The sequence below is a fragment of the Miniopterus schreibersii genome, assembly GCF_964146895.1.
Source record: "Miniopterus schreibersii genome assembly, chromosome: 2".
Lineage (NCBI taxonomy): Eukaryota > Metazoa > Chordata > Mammalia > Chiroptera > Miniopteridae > Miniopterus > Miniopterus schreibersii.
In genome coordinates, this window is record NC_138102.1 from 27670985 (window position 1) to 27688644 (window position 17660).

At 47.5% G+C, this 17660-nt stretch overlaps 2 protein-coding genes across 2 annotated transcripts in view; one reads left to right on the top strand and one right to left on the bottom strand.

Moving 5' to 3' along the window:
- COL4A2 (collagen type IV alpha 2 chain) overlaps window positions 1–16735 on the bottom strand; it is a 178510-nt gene extending 161775 nt beyond the window's left edge. Inside the window, exons 1-3 of the mRNA XM_081128618.1 lie at window positions 16615–16735; window positions 16227–16309; window positions 16078–16132 (exon numbers count right to left, since the gene is read on the bottom strand). Of these exons, the coding sequence (XP_080984744.1) occupies window positions 16078–16132; window positions 16227–16270 (99 nt within the window). The 5' untranslated portion in view covers window positions 16271–16309; window positions 16615–16735. The remainder of the gene's footprint in view (window positions 1–16077; window positions 16133–16226; window positions 16310–16614) is intronic.
- Window positions 16736–16857: 122 nt separating this feature from the next.
- The window catches only part of COL4A1 (collagen type IV alpha 1 chain), a 127703-nt gene continuing 126900 nt past the window's right edge, over window positions 16858–17660 (top strand). The window contains exon 1 of the mRNA XM_081128619.1: window positions 16858–17177. Within this exon, the coding sequence (XP_080984745.1) occupies window positions 17094–17177 (84 nt within the window). The 5' untranslated portion in view covers window positions 16858–17093. The remainder of the gene's footprint in view (window positions 17178–17660) is intronic.

The window sequence follows — 17660 nt, forward strand, 5'->3', positions numbered from 1 at the left end:
CAGTAATCACAGCTCCTGCTGGGGGTGTTTACTCACAACAGGCACTGCGTTCAGTGTTTTACATATATTATGAAATGTATTCCTCTTAGCAACTAGCTGAGGGAGAATTACAAACTCACCTTACAGAGGAGGAAAACAGGGTCAAAAAAACAAAACAAAAGATCTCTCCCAAGGTTACAATTCATGACTGATGGAGTCCAACTTGAAGGCATGTGAGCTGGACTCTGAGGTCATAGCTCCTCACCTTGGGCAATGGGCAGTTAATGACCTGAGTTAGAAGCAATGACTTAAAATGAAGTTCTGGGACAGGATACATTCATTCATAATGTGGGAGATGCCTGGTCCTTCTGCTCTGTCACATACAAAGTCCAAAGTCTGAACCTTGAAGGAGGGAGGAAGACTTACAGGAATGAGGAGTCTGAAGAACAGTAAATAGAGATACACGAAGGGACAAAGGGATTTAAGTCCACAGAGGAATCTTCCCATTACTGCACTTAGTCATTGTTCAATTCAAGAATTCTCTATCTCCACTCGCTAGTCTTCCAAAATGATTTCCCTTGCAGACAGTGAGATAATATGTGTGCCTTCTCAATCTTTGCTTTTATCTCTACTACGTGACTGAAAATGGAATTTTCCAGAGGATTCCTTTTGGTAAATGCTTTAACTAGAGGTGGTCAAATACATAACTGACCATCACGAGGGAGAATCAAGTGTCACTCCATGAGAAACAGAGCTGCCTCTAACAACTTAGAAAGATAACTGGGGGTGGGGGTGAGGGAGCTATGTTTTCACCTTCATTTCAAAAGGAAACAGCCTTCAGATAAACTCTCCATGAAGCAGGAGTGCTCATTTTTGTTTCCAATAATTGGTTCTAAACAGTGACTCAGACATGTGTTGACTTCTGATCACTATGTACACCTTTGGTTTAAATTTTGTTCAGATGATGGGCTAAGACTGATGGTGTGAAGAAGACCCATCTTTATGGGGTAAATGTGTTTTCATGAAATGGGCCATGATGCCCCTTCTCCCGTTCATTCTCCTCGCTCCTCTAACAGGCTATTTTTGCGATGCTTAGGGTCGAACTTGCTCTCAGGCAGGACATGACCCCAGAAGCCTCAGCCCCACATATCAAAAGATAAAATACTTTGCAGGGAGAGAAATTCCTTAACCCTTCTGGAGACCAGCAGATGAAAATGGATCTTTCTCTCCCATGGCTTTCCAAAACTTGCCTGCAAAACCAAGTGTGGTGTGATTCCTGTAACATTTTAGAAGATTTGCAGGTCGTTCCAGGGGAAAGCCAGCCCTGGTTACACATTCTATGGATTGCTAGGAAGTGACTAAAGGGAAAACAGAATCACGAGGCTCTAGAAACAATGTCTAGGATTTGCTACCCAAACCGTGGGCCCTGGACCAGCAGCATCCCGGAATTCCCTGGCAGTGGATTACAAATGCAGTCTCAGATCCTGCCCAGATCTGCTGAATCTGAATCTGCTGAATTGAATTTGGGGTCTGCACAGCACTGCTCTGGCTCAGCTCTGCAGCTCCGGCCAGGACTGGGGAGCTTTGTCCGATTTGCTTTCTCAGGCATCCAGGTGAGGAGACATCGCCTACTTGTAGGTCTCACTCCTTGTCAGGGATCAGAGTTTACAGGAGAAAGTGACTTCTCAGGCCAGCACCCCTTCCCTTAAGTCACTGCACTATCATGGGCCCAGTAGGGAGGGACTCCTGAAAGAGCAAGTCCAGTTATCACTTTGCTGGCTAAACAAATGGGGGACTTTGATTGATGGCCGCCGCCCATTCCCACAGACTGTGGTTTTGGTCATTGGTCCACTTTTCATATTCTTACTCTTGACAGACTATAAAGCTGAGTTTCTGGAAGCATGAAGGAGGTCACTGGCAGACCTCTTCTGCCCTGAAGAAAAAAGTTCAGCTCAGTCCATAGACTGCTCATTGGCCAAATGCTTGACTTCCTTTGGGGCTGAAGCTCAAGAGAAAAAAAAAAATGCATGCTATGAAATAGTTTGGGACTCTGTCTTGCGGTGGAAGCTTATTTTGCCTTAGTTTTGTACATAAGTCAATGTCTGTCTATCCCAGCAGTTTTTTATCCAGCAATTGAAACTGAGTGAAGCCAATGAAAGAGGAACTCTTCATCACTAGTTGATCTCAGGTGCATGTTCATGAGGGATGGCACTGACATAACGATTTGTGCTGTGATTCTAAACAAAAAGGCCCCCAAACACTTAGTGTTGGTTGTGACCAGGACTCCTGACTTTCCTGCTTTCTTCCCTCCTGCTGGTATCTGTCTGTCCTATGAGTCAGATCGCAGTCCAGCCCTGCACTGGGTACTGGACAGTCGTCATGCTCACGACCTGGCCCCTGCCCTCACAGGGCTCATGGGGGCCATGCTCAGGTTTGGGGGGAAGGGGAAGCCCTCTCTCCTTTCAGAGTTTCTTACTGCACCCCTGGGTACCCTTCCATCATGAGCACAGTGGAGGCAGGAAGAGAAGACACCCCTGAGCCACTGTCTTGGAGAGAGACCCTCCAACTGGCCCCACAGCTCCCCTGACACTCATTTAAATGCTGGGTTTCACAATGGCAGGGGAAAGAGTATTCATTAAAGACACATATTCAACACAACTAACTTAAAAAAGAAAAAGCTCATGGCAAGACTGGTGCCAGGCACCCATGCATCATTCCAACATCTCCGGCAGGCAGCTGCCTTTCACACAGATGCACTTCTCCTCCTGGGCCTTGAATCAGAGCCTGCTGACATGGTCAGGAGTTGGGGAAGGGGAAATGGGGAGTCAGTTTTTAATGGGGACAGAGTTTCAGTTTGAGATGATAAAGAAAGTTCTTGAGATAGATGGTGGGGCTGGTTGCACAACAAAGAAAATGTTCTTAATGTTATGAACTGTACACTAAAAATGATGAAAATGGTAAATTTTATGTTATGTGTATTTTACCACAGTTAAAAAAACACTATATATGGTTTGCACTATATATACAAGAGACCTGAGGTGACATTAATAAGACTGCTTTCAAATGATTACTTTACAATCACTATATTTGTTGTATATGTGATGTATATATTATGCGTCAAGATTTTATTTTTTATTTCAGGAAATTTACCTAATTTTTAACACCTGAAATGCTTAGAAAGAAGAAAGATCTGAAATAATTTTTTTAATGTGAGGAACTAAGAGAAACCTCATGAAGTCTGCCTTTCTTTCAGTTTATTCTTACAGAAGCCAGCTAATTAAGCCCAATAAAGAGGACAAGCCAACATGAAGGCAAAAATGCGAACTGAATAAACAGCCTTAGTCTTTTGTCCTTAACTCAAGAATTAGAAGAATAAAGATTTTGTAAATGGTATAGTAGAAAAAAGAAAAAGGCAACTGAAAAACTTGATGAAATAGATATACAACCTCCTTTTAAATACATTTATTTTCCCTTGAGACACTAGCCTGGCTTCGCTTTCTAGTTTTTATACCAAACAGAAGCAGATGGTCCGGGGTTAGATTCTGTTCTAGGGAAATCAAACTTCTCAGTCATTTGAATTATCAGTGCTGTCCAGCCATCCATTTTTTTGAGCAAAGTTTTAGATCTAGAAGAGCACAGGTTCTAGAATCTCTAGACAGAAGTCAACACTATTCTTACCTGCTTTTACTTCTTAAGTAAGGAATTTTTAGATTTAAAAAAAACAATGAAGGGTGACCATGACTTTCTTCCCCCTCTGGACTAAGTTAAGTCATAAGCCATTTGTTTCTAGAACATTAAATTCCAATTAGATGAGAAGCAGATAAACCGCTCTTGTTGGAGGGCAAAGATATTACCCACAAATCGCAGCCCAAGGGAGGGGGCGTCCAGTGGCTGGAGAGGACCCTGGGCTGTGCACTGCCAGCCATGCCCCGACACCTCGTGAAGAGCGGCAGGACATTCCCAGGACACAAGCTATGTTTAGTAGGTGGAGAACCCAAGACCAGAGAACCAGAACTTCCTGGTGAGCACGGCAACAGTCCTCCTGACCTTAAAGGGTGAAGTTCATCTCTGCGTCTCTGCGTGGGCTTTAAATTCCTTTACAGTCATCTGAGGGACTTGTGTAAATCCCAATAGCTGCAGGGGATGGGCCCAGCACCAGCATTATGGAACATTCCCCGGGTGATTGCCACTTCAGCCCAGGTTGACATTCCCTGCTTAATCCACAGATAGAAGCTTTAGATGCCTGGCCCCACCCCAGAGCAGCTCACTCAGAATATCTGAAGAGCAGGATGGGGGCATTACATACAATACTACCAATTCCCCAGGCGATCCTAAAGTCCTGCCAGTTCAAGGTCCACTGGTTTCACAGGAAACCAGAAGCAAATTCTGTATATATGTAATAATTTTAGATCCATTTTCTGAGCAAAGTTTTAGATCTAGAAGAGCACAGGGTCTTGGCGAAGAAATTTTGGAAAAGGGATAGAAGAAATTAGAATTTGTAAAGAGATACTTTACTCTTTCCCCCCCAACTTCTTTGATGTGAGTCCACTGATATGAATTGGGAGAAAACAATCTTGGTCTTCCATTTCCTGGCAAGAGCAATTCAATAGGAAAGGGACAGTGGTGTGCTGCTACTAGTGTTACTAGCATTGCTACATTACTGGGGGGGGGGGAGGAAGAGAGAGAGAGATAGGGAGGGAGAGAGAAAGAGGAGTGGGCATGTGCATGTACAACCAGATGGAGGGGAAGTGAAGGACTGAACTTTACTCACTTAACTTGTCCTTTCCTTCCTGCACAGGCAGCCAGAACTGAGTGAGTTGAGTGAGTTTCCATCTTAATCAAGAGCAGAACAGACAACTATCTGCATCATTCCTGTAATTGGGTTGCTCTGGTTTTTCCTAGAATCATTTGGGGAAATTTAAAGACTACATTCTCCTTCCAGATGCCAGGAAATCTGCTAAGGCTTTGAAAGAAGGTTTCATGTCATGCCTCGAAGGTCTGTTCTTATGTGAGGGTGGGAACCAGACCCAGTACCAGCAGGAAATGTGACTAATCTGACCCATCATTCAACTAGCCTTTGTCTAAAACCTGAAGGACTTTTGCTAAAATTGTCATTTTTGTTTGAATTTTGCAGCTTTTTTGATATGCAATTAAAATGAATGTGTTTGCTCTTTGGCAGTTTCACAAGCCATGGCAGACAGCTGACAACTCACCGTTATCATGTGACCTAGTGAGAAACACATTTATTTTTCTAAATCCTTGCAACTTGATGTTGGTCAGCACGCACAACAACTGATGTCTAGATGTTCCGGCATAAGATTTACAAATCATTTTGGACTCTTTGCTATTAACATTCCTTATTTTGCAACGGGAAGGGGAGGCTGGACCATAAAAGCTGATGACTATGAAGAAGGAAATCCTGTCTGAGCTAAGATTGCCTTGGCGGGCGCTGGGTGGTGGGGGGAGCCCTTGGGAGAGCTGGTAGGAAAGGAAGGTGGTTTTTAGATAGGAAAAGAAAACTATTTCAGGCTCCTATTCGGCTCTTGATTGTACTTGGACAGTTGTTACAATTAAGACAATGATTAAGTAAGGAAGAAAGGGAAGGAGGTGGTTTTCCTCCCTGGAATTCCCAGCTGGAATCTTCCTGTTTGAATCCACTCATTGGCCTTGTTCACTTGGGTGCCCAGGAGGAAACAGGTCTGTCTGTGTGTCCTGTTCGTCCTAACTTGTGGAACTATAGCAGACACTGAGTATTGCTAATGCCCCGCTAGGAAATGGCAAGGGTGGGGTGAGGGGGTGTCCTTTTGCTCTTTCAAGAAAGAAGTTCTCTCCTAAGATTCTACTGGGTGTTTTCTATGCCATGTTGCCAGACCAAAACTTCTCGAGTTTTCTTGCTTTGTTATATTACACTTGGGTCTCAGAATTATTGGAACAAGATGTTCTTTGTTTTTAAGTCTTTCCCCTTGCTCTGGAAATAATTCAGTTACACCTTGACCTAACTTTAGTTAAAATTAAAAATTTTTGCTGGCATTTCTCAAACTTACGAAAATGAAAACAACTGTCTGCAGGCAATGGGAAGATGCCCCTGCACCCATCTCGCCATGTGAACTGTGTGTGCACTGGTGAGCTTGTCCGCAGCCCAGCCTCTGGGCACCACAGGCACTAGGACGATGGCAGGATCTTACTCCCATTCCCTCCTGTATCCCTTCCGTCCTGCTGGCCTAGTGTACCCATGCCTTCTCTGCCCTGCTGTGCCTTCCTGGGCACACTCTCCTCCCCTCTGCCTTAAAAGCCACACATAGAGAATGCCCTGTCATGGCAGTGAGGTCTGCAATACTTTTTCTCGAAACTCTAGTAACACTTGAAAGTTTTTGGTGGTTCTGTTTTGTGTTTTTTTTAAACATTTTTATGTTTTGAGCACGAAGACCCATATTTAATTAAAAAACGAAACCAAAAAACCACCCAAATCCTAAAACCAAGTAGCCATTAGCTAACACTTAGCAAGCACTATGATGCTGAGATTGCTAAGATCTTAACATGCAATTTCTTTTCTTTCCAGAGAACACTTAGAAGGTAGAACTACTTTTATTCTAATTTTAGAAATGCAACTAAAGCTTCAAAGCTAAATGACTTGTCCAAAGTCACCCAGTCAAAGTACCAAAACCAGATTTCCAACCCAAGACCCAAGCTGGCCTTACTTCTCATAAACCCCATGCCATCATCCTGTCCTCTGTTTAGTATTCCCCTCTGAACAGCATGCTTCTAAGTCTTGAGGGGGCTTCTGCAGGCATTTGCTGATGAGTACAATCGAATGTGAAATCCGACGTACTGAAAGTCTAATATAGTCCAAGGAGAGAGAAACTAGGTCTCAAACAGCAAGCCTCTGCTGGTTGCTCTCTACATCTACACATGGATAATCCCAGGGGCCATATTTAACTTAAAAAAATCGGTGACACAGTTGGACAATTCCTACACCCACCCCCACACACGTGTGTGCTCAGAAACTCCAACCCCACTCACTGCTCCTGGCGTGTCCTCACTCTGGGACCCAGACCTGAGCCCATGAGAAGATTAATGTACATAACTTGTGAGTGAATATTATTCCTAGTAGAACTGGACATGTTCATTTCGCCATCAAATTTCACCAAATTTGGCCATCAAATAAATGATCTCACCATGAACTTGTGACATGGTTATTAGCATTCTGTTTTACATGTGAAGAAAGAGGGGCTCCGACAGGAAGTGACTTTCCTCAGTCTTTGGACTCAAACCCAGATGCTCCAACTCTTTTTAATAGACCACACCTGTCTACCTGTTGGCACGTGGGAAACTGCAATTAGAACAAACACCACAGGTGTAAAAGCAGCCCCAATATAAGGAAGTGGGCTTTGTTCCAGGAAAAAATGGATTCTGACATCATTCTACTGCTGACCATGGGGGGCTCCTGCAGAGCTAAGATAATTGTAGGAAGGTCTCTTACTCCCCAGGGGGTTTCAGTAAATCTTTCTCCAAGTTAGGACTGACAATTTTCCAAGAGCCTGTCCATCTGCTCTGAGATAGTAATGCTGTGCTTACACGACCCTTTGCCCTTTATGTGGCTGCAGTAAATACACCTGCATGGCCTGGCATTTCAAGAAGGACCTGGAGAAGGAGAGTTCCGTTCTGCCTCTTGAATTCCCCCGTGCCCACTCTCATGCCTTTCGTGGTCATCTATTGTGGGCCCCTCCTGAGGGCAGCCTCTATGTTTTTGTTTCTCAGAGTTCATGAGTCACTATGTCACCTACACGCACAGGTCAGCCTCTCTGCAGACCCTAAATGGACTCTAAAAGGAATAGGTCTGCCTGACGCTCCCTAGAAACAGTCATTTTCCTGCCATCTGCCTGGGCAGTCCTTGCAGGAAAAGGAGCCAGGAGTATCCAAGGGCTATGTGTCGTGGAAGCATAGGAAGTGCTCCATGCTTCCTATTTCTCTCATCTATCTATCATCTATCTATCTATCTATCTATCTATCTATCTATCTATCTATCTATCTATCATCTATCTATCATCATCTATCATCCATCTATCATCTATCTATCTATCTATCTATCTATCCATCATCATCTATCAATCATCTATATCTACCATCTATCTCTATATATTCCATGTAGATAAATAATATACACACATATTTTACATGTAGTATACATTATATTTAGATATAATTAGATATTATGTATATTTTATATGCCCAACATCTTGTGGATTTTGAATATGCATGCATGCATACATAGTCTAAGGCTAGGGATTTGTCAGTCTAGCACAGTGGTTAAGAGCAGAGGTTTTAGAATCAGCGAGTCCTGGGCTTCATTCCCAACTTCATTCCTTATTGACCTTAACAAGTACCCTAATCTGTGTGTGCCTCAGTCTGCACATCTATAAAGTGGGATGATTGCAGAGTTGTGGGCATTTAAGAGGTAATGTGTGTTAGTGGCTTAGATTAGTTCCTGGCATCAATGTGCTTAACAAACAGGAGTTGCTGTGTTTCTCCTGTGGGGTATTTTAGCTGTCCCTGGGGGACCTGGAACACTAGAAGCACCTTCAGGGGTTACTCTTTTTTATGTTGATGCCAGGGGACCTCTCAGAGGGCAGAGGAGGGAGGGCTGCACTAGCAGGTCCCATGGGACTGGTCTGTTTCCTGTGTCCCTCCTTCCGGACACCAGTTTGCAATTATTGTACAGTCCTTACTAATCAACGTCTCTTTTCTCTAATGGACAAACCAGAGCCTTGGAGGCCTCCCAGGGAGCACACGTCTTTGATCGTGTCCGCCAGCAGAAGCCCTTTCCTCTGTTCTCACAGGCCCACATCACTCCACAAAGACAGTCACAGAGCCCAAAGTGCTCCATATGCAGAAAAACACAGTTATGTAATTTCTACCAGGTACCAGAAAATCAGTGCATGTAATTCAATAACACAAATTCTTCTGTAATTCCCACATGGAGATCACTGACCTGGGCAAAAGCAGCAACATAGGAATTTTATGGGTGGGGTTGAAACAAAAACCTAGGAAAAAATGCAAATCTTTCACAGACCGATCAATGCTCCCTTTATCATCATATACAGCTAGCTTTATCCAGTGGGGGAAGCATTTAATTTGGAAAAAACAACAAACCCACAGTGAGAAAAAGTACATTTTAATCTCATCTTTTATTAGTTGTTCCATGATTGTATGCCTCATCCAAAAGATTTGTTCTAATACTTTCAACTAACTCATTTTTAACTGACATCTTCACTCATTTATGGAACAGACACTTCACTGAGTGTTCACTGTGTTCCAGGCCCTGGAGCATACAATGTACTGAACAAATCCCGAGAAATGATGTAACATGCCCTAAACTTTGGATTGTGGTAGCAGTAACTGCAGTGGATGAATGAGTCTATATAAGTTATGACTGATGATTTAAAATCATTGATCTCTAATGATAATGCAAAATCCAAGCTGTTTGAGAGGGCACTCTAATTAGATTCTTGAATGGGTCTCAACTCTAAGGGACAGAGGTTCCAGCCAGGCACAGGCATTCTGACATCTGCCACATGGGTACTCTAATAGGTCAGAGGGCAGGGTGTCCTTCATGTCACCAGGGCTGCAGGCTACTGAGAGGAGATAGGGTGTGTATGTAGCAAGCTCCAAAACAGAACTAGAAAGGGCCAGGGGACAGAGGCTGCTCTGTTCCTGCAGGGTGGTGACAGAGGCCAAATGTGCAAGGCGACAGCCACTGGCCATTGGCCACCCTTGTTCTTGGCCCTTTTTCCCCAGCCCATAACTGAAATAGAAATTGTGGCATTATGGAGACTGCTAACTCCAAATTCCACCACAATGGCCTATAGGGAGTGCGTGTGGAGGTGGGGCTCGGGCACCAGACAACCCAGCAGAGCCACTTTCTTGCCACCCACCCAGTTTTCTAGGCATGCAAAGAGGTGGGGGAGGTCCCTCCTTTTCCATACAGCACCCACAAACTCTGGCCTGACAAATCAGCAAGGGCTAGAGGTGTGAGCATGTTTAATGTCTTTCTTGAAGTGAGAGGATTGGCATGCAATCCATCGCGCAATCCTGCCATGCCACTGCAAGCTCAGGAAACCAACCGTTTTCCCTGCCTGGTCAGTCAGTCAAGAAGAGGGAGGCTACTGCAGCTCAGCACAGAGCCACTATGAGACGCTGAGCTGAGGAAACTCCATTGGGATGCCTTTCCTCCCCCCTCTTCACACAGTGCTCCACCCAAGTTAGGGAGACAAAAGTCCCCCCCTACCCCCACGGGGGCCACTTCTGCTATATTTTCAAGTCCATAGGCGTTGCCTTTTGTTTACTTAATCTATTAGCAAAAGAATGGGAAGCATATTTTCCTCTGCCTACCACATCCACTGTTCACTGGCCTCAGACTTGCTGCTTCTCAGCCTTTTCTTTCCACTTGTCTGTCTGGTTTATGTGCGCCAAATGTGACTGGCCCTTGGCTTTCAAGAGCAGCTTTTTATTGGGAAATAATTTAGATCTGTAGAAAAGTTGCAAATATAGTGCAGAGAGACCCCTATATCTTTAGGCCAGACAAGATGATGCTATGTCAACATCTTCCATTATCTTGGCACATTTTGTCCAAACTAGAAATTGACATGAGTACATTACATTACAGACTCTATCAGAATTTTGCCAGTTTTTCCACTAATGTTATTTCTTTCCCCCAAGATTCTTCACTGCACTTAGAGCACCACTTTTTTAAAAAACAAAGAAACAACACAACAAAAACCCAAAAGAACTTGTTGCTTCAAAAGGCGGCAGAACACAGGCTAACAGAACGCCCAGTGCGCATGAGCAGTCTGTCAGGAGCAGCAGGAGCCAGGAGGTACCAACATGAGGAGACCAGATCCAGGCACTCAAGGGCTTAGTTTCTAGTGGGTAGGGCAGAGCTTACAGGAGGAGCTGCTGGAGACTTGTACTTCCTTTGAAATTCACTCCCTGACCACATGGCTGAAATTGGACTACATGCCATGGGTCTCCCTAAGATTAGATATCCTCTTTTCCTTTCATGAATACTCAAAAGGAAAATCACACCACAGGAAAGCCCATGAAATCAAAGTTAGTTGTCATTCAGACCTTCATCTGTCCCAGGACAGCCTCATTAACTGAGGGAGCAGATTAGAGAGGAGTGGCAATAGGTAGCCACCAAACGACCTGCCCATTCTCTCATCTCAGCTGATTAAGTTCCATTCATTGAATTCCAGAAGCTTCTCACACCCTAAAGATAAAAAGCCTGATGTAGCACATTTACTTTCAAGTCATATCCTGGAGCAGTCCAAATGTTTTCCTGGAAAAGCATTCCTATTTCCAATGCTACAGCTGTGGGGATGAGAGCCAGCTCATCTCCGTGGTTTCAGCTCAGGGAAGGGCCTGTGGCAGGCGTGGGCACCTTGTGTTCTCAGTTATGACTCTCCAGCTCACCTGGAGCATCCCAGCAGTGATACCATACAATGGCTTTTCGTCAACCTTCCCTCAAGCCCCAGAACCAAAGCATTAAGTGACTTGCCCTGGGGTCAAACAGCCAGTTAGTTGCAAGGTGGGCATGAGGCTTTGTTGTTACCCAAGACTGCTGTGCAGTCTTTGGCCCCAGAGGCCACCGGCTATCGTGGGTTCACAAGCTGACTCAGCTAAGTCGGGGGGGGGGGGGGGGGGGGGGGGGGGGGGGGTTCCAAACTTCGCCTAACAGCTGATACCAGCACACAGAGCAAGGGCAAATTTCAGAGCTCTCTCTGAAGTCCTCTAATCAAAGATAAATATTCTTTTTCAGATTAAAAGAGCAAGACATTCCCAAACCACCTTTTATGTAATGACATCATTATTATCAGACATAAAATTGAAAAGTTATATGTTCACTGCCTTTTGTTTTCCCTCGAATTTTCTCTATTATTTAATTGCAGTGTCATCTCCCCTTTTTTTACCCTCTCTCCAGAAAGAGTTAGACAATCATTTGATTTTATTATTTTAGAGAAGTTTTATTTTCTATTATAGAACTTTTTACTTGAATTTCATTTTTTTTTTTTCTCTCTCTTTCTGGTTCCAAATATACCCACTGACAGTGCTAGAGTAGTGTTCTGCGTCTCCCCTTTGTGCCTGCGTCTAGTTCTGGGATGCTAGGCTGAGTCCCTGGTGTTAGTTACTGCATCCAAGTCTTACAAGCCACCAGGGAGGGTTGCTTTAACTGCCCCCTGAGATATGTTTGTTTTTCCGTTAAGGAGGATCCTTGTGATATTTCCCTTCTTCTTAGGGGTCCAGATTTTGAACAATAGGACTAAAACTCTAGGGAATTCTGGGAAAGAACGGTTCTCAGTGATTCTTAAGTAGATCATCAGGGGCATCTTAATTTTCCATAATTCGTCAATACACTGATTGAAAGAAGAGAAAAACCTTTAGAACATATGGCTGCTGCTGCTTTTTTTTTCTTTCTTTTTTGGTGGTGGTGGGGAGAAAGGTATGGCAGTATGCAGGAGTGTCATTTTTCAAGTGAATTTTCCAGGGCATGCACCCTGGAAACTGAGGCTAGTGCTGAAAGCAATCTGGAACCCAGCATTTCCCGGGGTGCACAGGGCTACACCCTGATACCTTTGAGAATCTAAAGTCTGTGGCCTGTCTCTCCAGTTAGGTCATGAGGTCAGCTCAGCCCCACTGAACATTTAATCTAAGGAAAGATGGTCTTTGTTCTCTGGAATTCTCTTCCTCCCAGAATCACACAGGACTGGTCTCTTAGATCTTCAAAGCTGCTGTCCCATCTCTTAAGATAACTAACAATGCTCAGCATGGGCTGCAGTGAGTACTTTTGCTTTTAAATCTCCTTGAATGTTACAGCATGCCGCTGAGAGAACCTTCCCTGACACAGGCCCAGCAAACACCTGAAGCACTTGCCCTGTGCCACACGCCAGGGCACTTCACACACATCCAGTCACCTGAGAGCCCCCAACCCTAGAGGTGGATACCGTTGGTAACACCCCCACTGCAGGACACAGGGGTTTGGTGAGTGTTAGGGGTTTGGTGAGTGCTAGGCAGCAGCTCATCAGCTGTGAAGTTGGGAATGGCCCCCAGGTGGCCTGCCTTCAGAGCGTGGGCTGGTAACCATTATGCTGTACTGCCTTTTAGGAAGGGCCCTCTGCACATGTGCTCAGCACCTCGGCACTGCATTCAAAGTAGGGTACCTTCAGGAAAGGCAACCTGAACAACAGCGAGGGCCGCCCACGGTTTCACATGCAAGCATTTGTGTTTACATTGGGTCCTGAGCCCAGGCTGCCCAGTGGGATTTATGCTTCCTTTTCTCCTTTGGACATCTGATCATATTGCTTCTTCCTTGTTCTGGGCTCGGGCTCCTGCTCTTCAGAGCAAAGCAGCAGAGGAGGAGGGCGAGGGGGTTCACCTTTCTGGTAACCAGGCTCCCAACACAACACCCCGTTAGTCATAGCTAAGAGCAAGGAGAAAGCACAACCAGAAGACTCAAATACCAAAACTTAGGAGCATCCGCCCTACTGACTTATAGACTGATCCTGGGAACTTTAGTGTAGTGAGCAAGTGTCTGGGTTCAAATCCCATGTCTGCCACTTATAGAGAGACCTTGGGTGAGTTGTTTAAACTCTTTGTGCCTGTTTTCCCATCTGTAAAATGGGGGTAGTAACAGTTATCATAGGTGTGTTTTCCTATGAGGCTCAGAGCAATTAAACACACAAATTGGCACACAGGAAGTACTCATTCAATAATTATTCTCTTTGCTAACCATCTATAGCTGTTTCTGCTACAAAGCTTTTCAAGTTACAATGAGCAGCCCCTGTTACTGAAATGCCCTATCCCTGGAAAGAGTCCTTAATACAAATAGGCAATGACAACGAATTCTTGGGCATGGCACACAAATAGGGGAGGAGCTGAACTTGCCACAATTGAGAAAGATATTTTAATGAATACAGTTAAGGATCAAGAAATTATTTTATGAGTAACAGTTATTAAAGCCAGTGGGCAGTAAGAAGTTAATAAGTAGATCCTTTGTTGAGCATCACAAATTGCATGTCTGTTGAATAATACTATTAATAGGTCTCTAGTAAAACAACTCAGAAGTATTTTATCTGTTAGATTTAAAATCTAAAGCCCAGGGACATGAAATAAATTGACAAGTGGTTCCCATTGTCTCCCAACACAATACTCTAGGTCAGTGGTTCCAAAACTAGGTCATCAAGTGGGAATGCGGACTCCTAGGCTCCATCCCAGGAAGTCTGATCAGAAGGTCTATGGACCAGAAGTCTGAATTTTTAAACAGCCTTTCCAGGTGAGTGTAGTGGGTCTAAAGACTGCACTCTGAGAAGCACTTGCTAGGCAATAAATGCTCTTGGTCCCATCCAAGGATCAGAGAGCAAAGAGACTCGGGTGAGTTTGCAGCATCTAAGAGCTTTGTGAGGAAGGCAGAGAGGTGTATACGTGTGACAGGGCACTGGCCTTTGTAAGAAGCTGGGAATATTCTCTTCCTGTTCAAAGTGTGGAAACCAGGGCTCTCGATTTGTGAAACTGGGTAGAGCTGCATTTAGAACCCAGGTACTGTGACATGAAGCCCTTTCTACCAATTTTAGAACCAGTCCTAGATAAGATTCCTGAAACGCTCACCATCCTCAGGAAGGAAAGTACTGATATCACAGCAGTGATTCTAGGGGACAAAGGGGTATGGGAGACAGAACAGCCATCACACCCACGCTCAACAGGATTCAGTGCTTTCCTCTCTAGAAACCTCGGCCTTCTTTTGGGTGTATGCGCTTTGCTCTGGCTTATAAATATGAGCCAAGTCCTATAATGTCATATGTGCATAACGACCCATAAGGGTCAGATACCCAGGTTCTGATCTTCTTATATCAGGACATGTAGAAACCAAGATTAGACCTGAGTTTTAAGAAAACTTTGGCCTGGAATGTTCCAGTCACAGTCTCTGACTTCCTTTCTGACTCCCCAACCCCTAAACTGGAGCAGAAGGCAGCACAAAAGGAAGGCTAAAGGTTCTTTTCCAAACTAGGGTAGTTCTTCCTGGCTCACAGACTTTAAAAATCTCTGTTTTACATGACAACAGAACAATATGAAAACAAGAGAATTTAAATCAAACCGCAAATACAGCTTCTCACTGTCCCTGTGTGTGCCCTCTCCCCAGAGTGGGAACCCGGCGGGGAGGAGGAATTCCCAGCAGGAGTCCCCTGGGGAGTCAGGTATGACAGAAATCACATTCCAGCACAGTTCAGAGGGGATGGAGTCCTAGGAAGCCCCCTCGATTTTCAGTCCCAGTTGAAACATTTGTATCAACTAGAGAGACACACCAAACCTGCGGCAGTTTAGCCATGCTACCTAAAGCTCAGTAGAAGTGGCTCCTATTATTTAAGCACAATGATAAAATCCTGTAGTGCCATCGCCAGTGCAGTGACAATACTGACAGCTGCCTGGAATGGCAGGGCATCTGGGGCGGGGGGCATGCAGTAAAAGGGTCACAGGTTGGAGACTGAGCAGCTCCCACCTCGGCTCTTCCTGGGCTAAACCAGGTGTTGGCAGAAAACCGAGAGTCCAGCTGCTGTCCCCTCCATCACAAAGGTTAAGATGAAGTACAACGTTGCGTGTTGCCCTCACTCCGCCCATTTCCCCAAAAGAAAAAAACTCTCTGCCAAGGACAGTGCAGAACCTAGACACCAGCTTCCGAGTTCCACAGAAACGTTTCCCCCCAGTGCCCTGGCGCCCCACTGCCATGGGGCTGACAGCCTGCCCTGGCTTCGCCTAAACTTAGGAAAAGAATGCCGCAGGCTACGTTTTAAATTATTGGCTCCCCAGGAAGGGCCGACGACTGTAGCCCACAGACTGATGGTGGGGGGAGCCCAAGGGAAGGCAAACCGGAGAAGTTCCTAGGGGTAAGGGAGCTTTCTCAGAACACACACACACACACACACACACCCACGCGCGCGCGCGCGCGCGCTCAGGTGAGCGCCCTGGAGCGGCCCTCGGGCAAGGCCTCTCCGCGTCCCAACCACTCTCCCGCGCGCGAATCGGAGCCCGTGACCGGGCGCCAGGACTTACCGCCAGGACGCTCTGGGCCAGGAGCCCCACTGTCACGGCGCCCAGCAGCAGCCACCTGGACGGGAGAGGGAGGAAAAGCGCCATGAGCGTGCGGCCCCCCTCGGCCAATTCCTGAAAGTTGCCCGGGGACAAGGCAGAAAGTCGCTTACCGCCGCGGGGCCGGGCCCGGCGCCGTGCACTGGTCTCGGTCCATGATCCCGATGCAGTCCCCCTGGGCTCGGGCCGGTCCCTCCTAGCACGGAAGACGAGACAAAGCGGGCTGAGCAGGGGTTGGGGAGGGAAGCATCCTAGGCGCCGCCGCCTCCGTCTGGGGATGCGGGAGAGCGGGGTGCGCCCACCTCCTCTTCGCAGGGGTGACGGAGAGCCGCCCCACTACGAGACAGAAGAAAGAGGGGCCCTCCCATCTAGGCCCTAGTTGGTGCAGCTTAGCCGCGGCCGCTCGATCCCCATCCTGCCCTCCAATTCCTAACGGCCTGCGCAGGGCGCCCCAAGTCCGCGCCCTCGGCCTGGGTCTCCCAGTTCCGGGACTGCTCTCACCTTGGGCCCGGCTTCCGCCCCTCAGAAGCGCCGGCGGGGGCACAGCGGCAACGCGTCAGCCCTCTCGCGCTCCCGGGCGCCGGCCTTCGGGCCAGTGCGGCCGCCCTCCGTGCAGCCCCCGAGCGCGCGGACGCAGGGTCGTGCCGCAGCAGCAGCAGCCGCGGCGCAGAGCCCTGGCGTCCGGCGGAGCGGCAGCCACACTCCTGGGACCGCGCGCTCCCGCGCCTCTTACCCGCGCGGCAGGGTCCTCCCCTTTGAGACGCCGCCCGCGCGCCGTGGAGGAGGGGACGAGGCAGAGCCAACAAATTGAGGAGCTCGTCTGGCCTCTCTCAGGTCTTCGCTGCAAGTCTCCGCGCCGCGGACGGGGCTCAGCGCTCGCGCCCCCGCCCTGCGAGTGAGCCGCCCTCCGCGGCCCGCGAGCGCCGGATCGCGGTCCCCCGCCGCCAGCCGCCGGTTGCCGCCGCCCCGGGCGCGCCACCATGGGGCCCCGGCTCGGCGTCTGGCTGCTGCTGCTGCCCGCAGCCCTTCTGCTCCACGAGGAGCGCAGCAGAGCCGCTGCGAAGGTGAGTCCCGGCCGGCTTCGCTCCCCGGCGCCCCGCCCTGCGCCCCGGGCGCCCCGCGCTACCCCTTTGTCCCTGGCCGAGCCTCCCTCCCGCCCCTCGGGGATCGCTAGTGGCACGGCCAGGTGCACTCTCTCGGGTTCCCACTAGTGATCCCTGTGGGCTGCGATCGCACATCCATTAGGGAGCCTCCTTTGTTGTGGCCTGAGTAGGGGCGAGTTAGGGAACTCGTCAGGGCCGGGGCGAGCGAGCAGAACTTGGTGCACACTGCAGGGTGCCTGGGAGTCGGTGGGATTTGAACTCGTATCGCCGGGCGCTCAGCGGCTGGCCGCCTTCACCTGCCCTGGGTGCCCTGGTGAGTCGGGGGCGGGAGGGGCGGACACGCGCTCCCCTTGGTGCTCGGAGCCCCACACATGTGCCCAGGCGTCTCTTTGGGCTTGTTTCTCTCGTTTTTTTGGGAGACTGGTGGTTGATGCTGAACAGTCT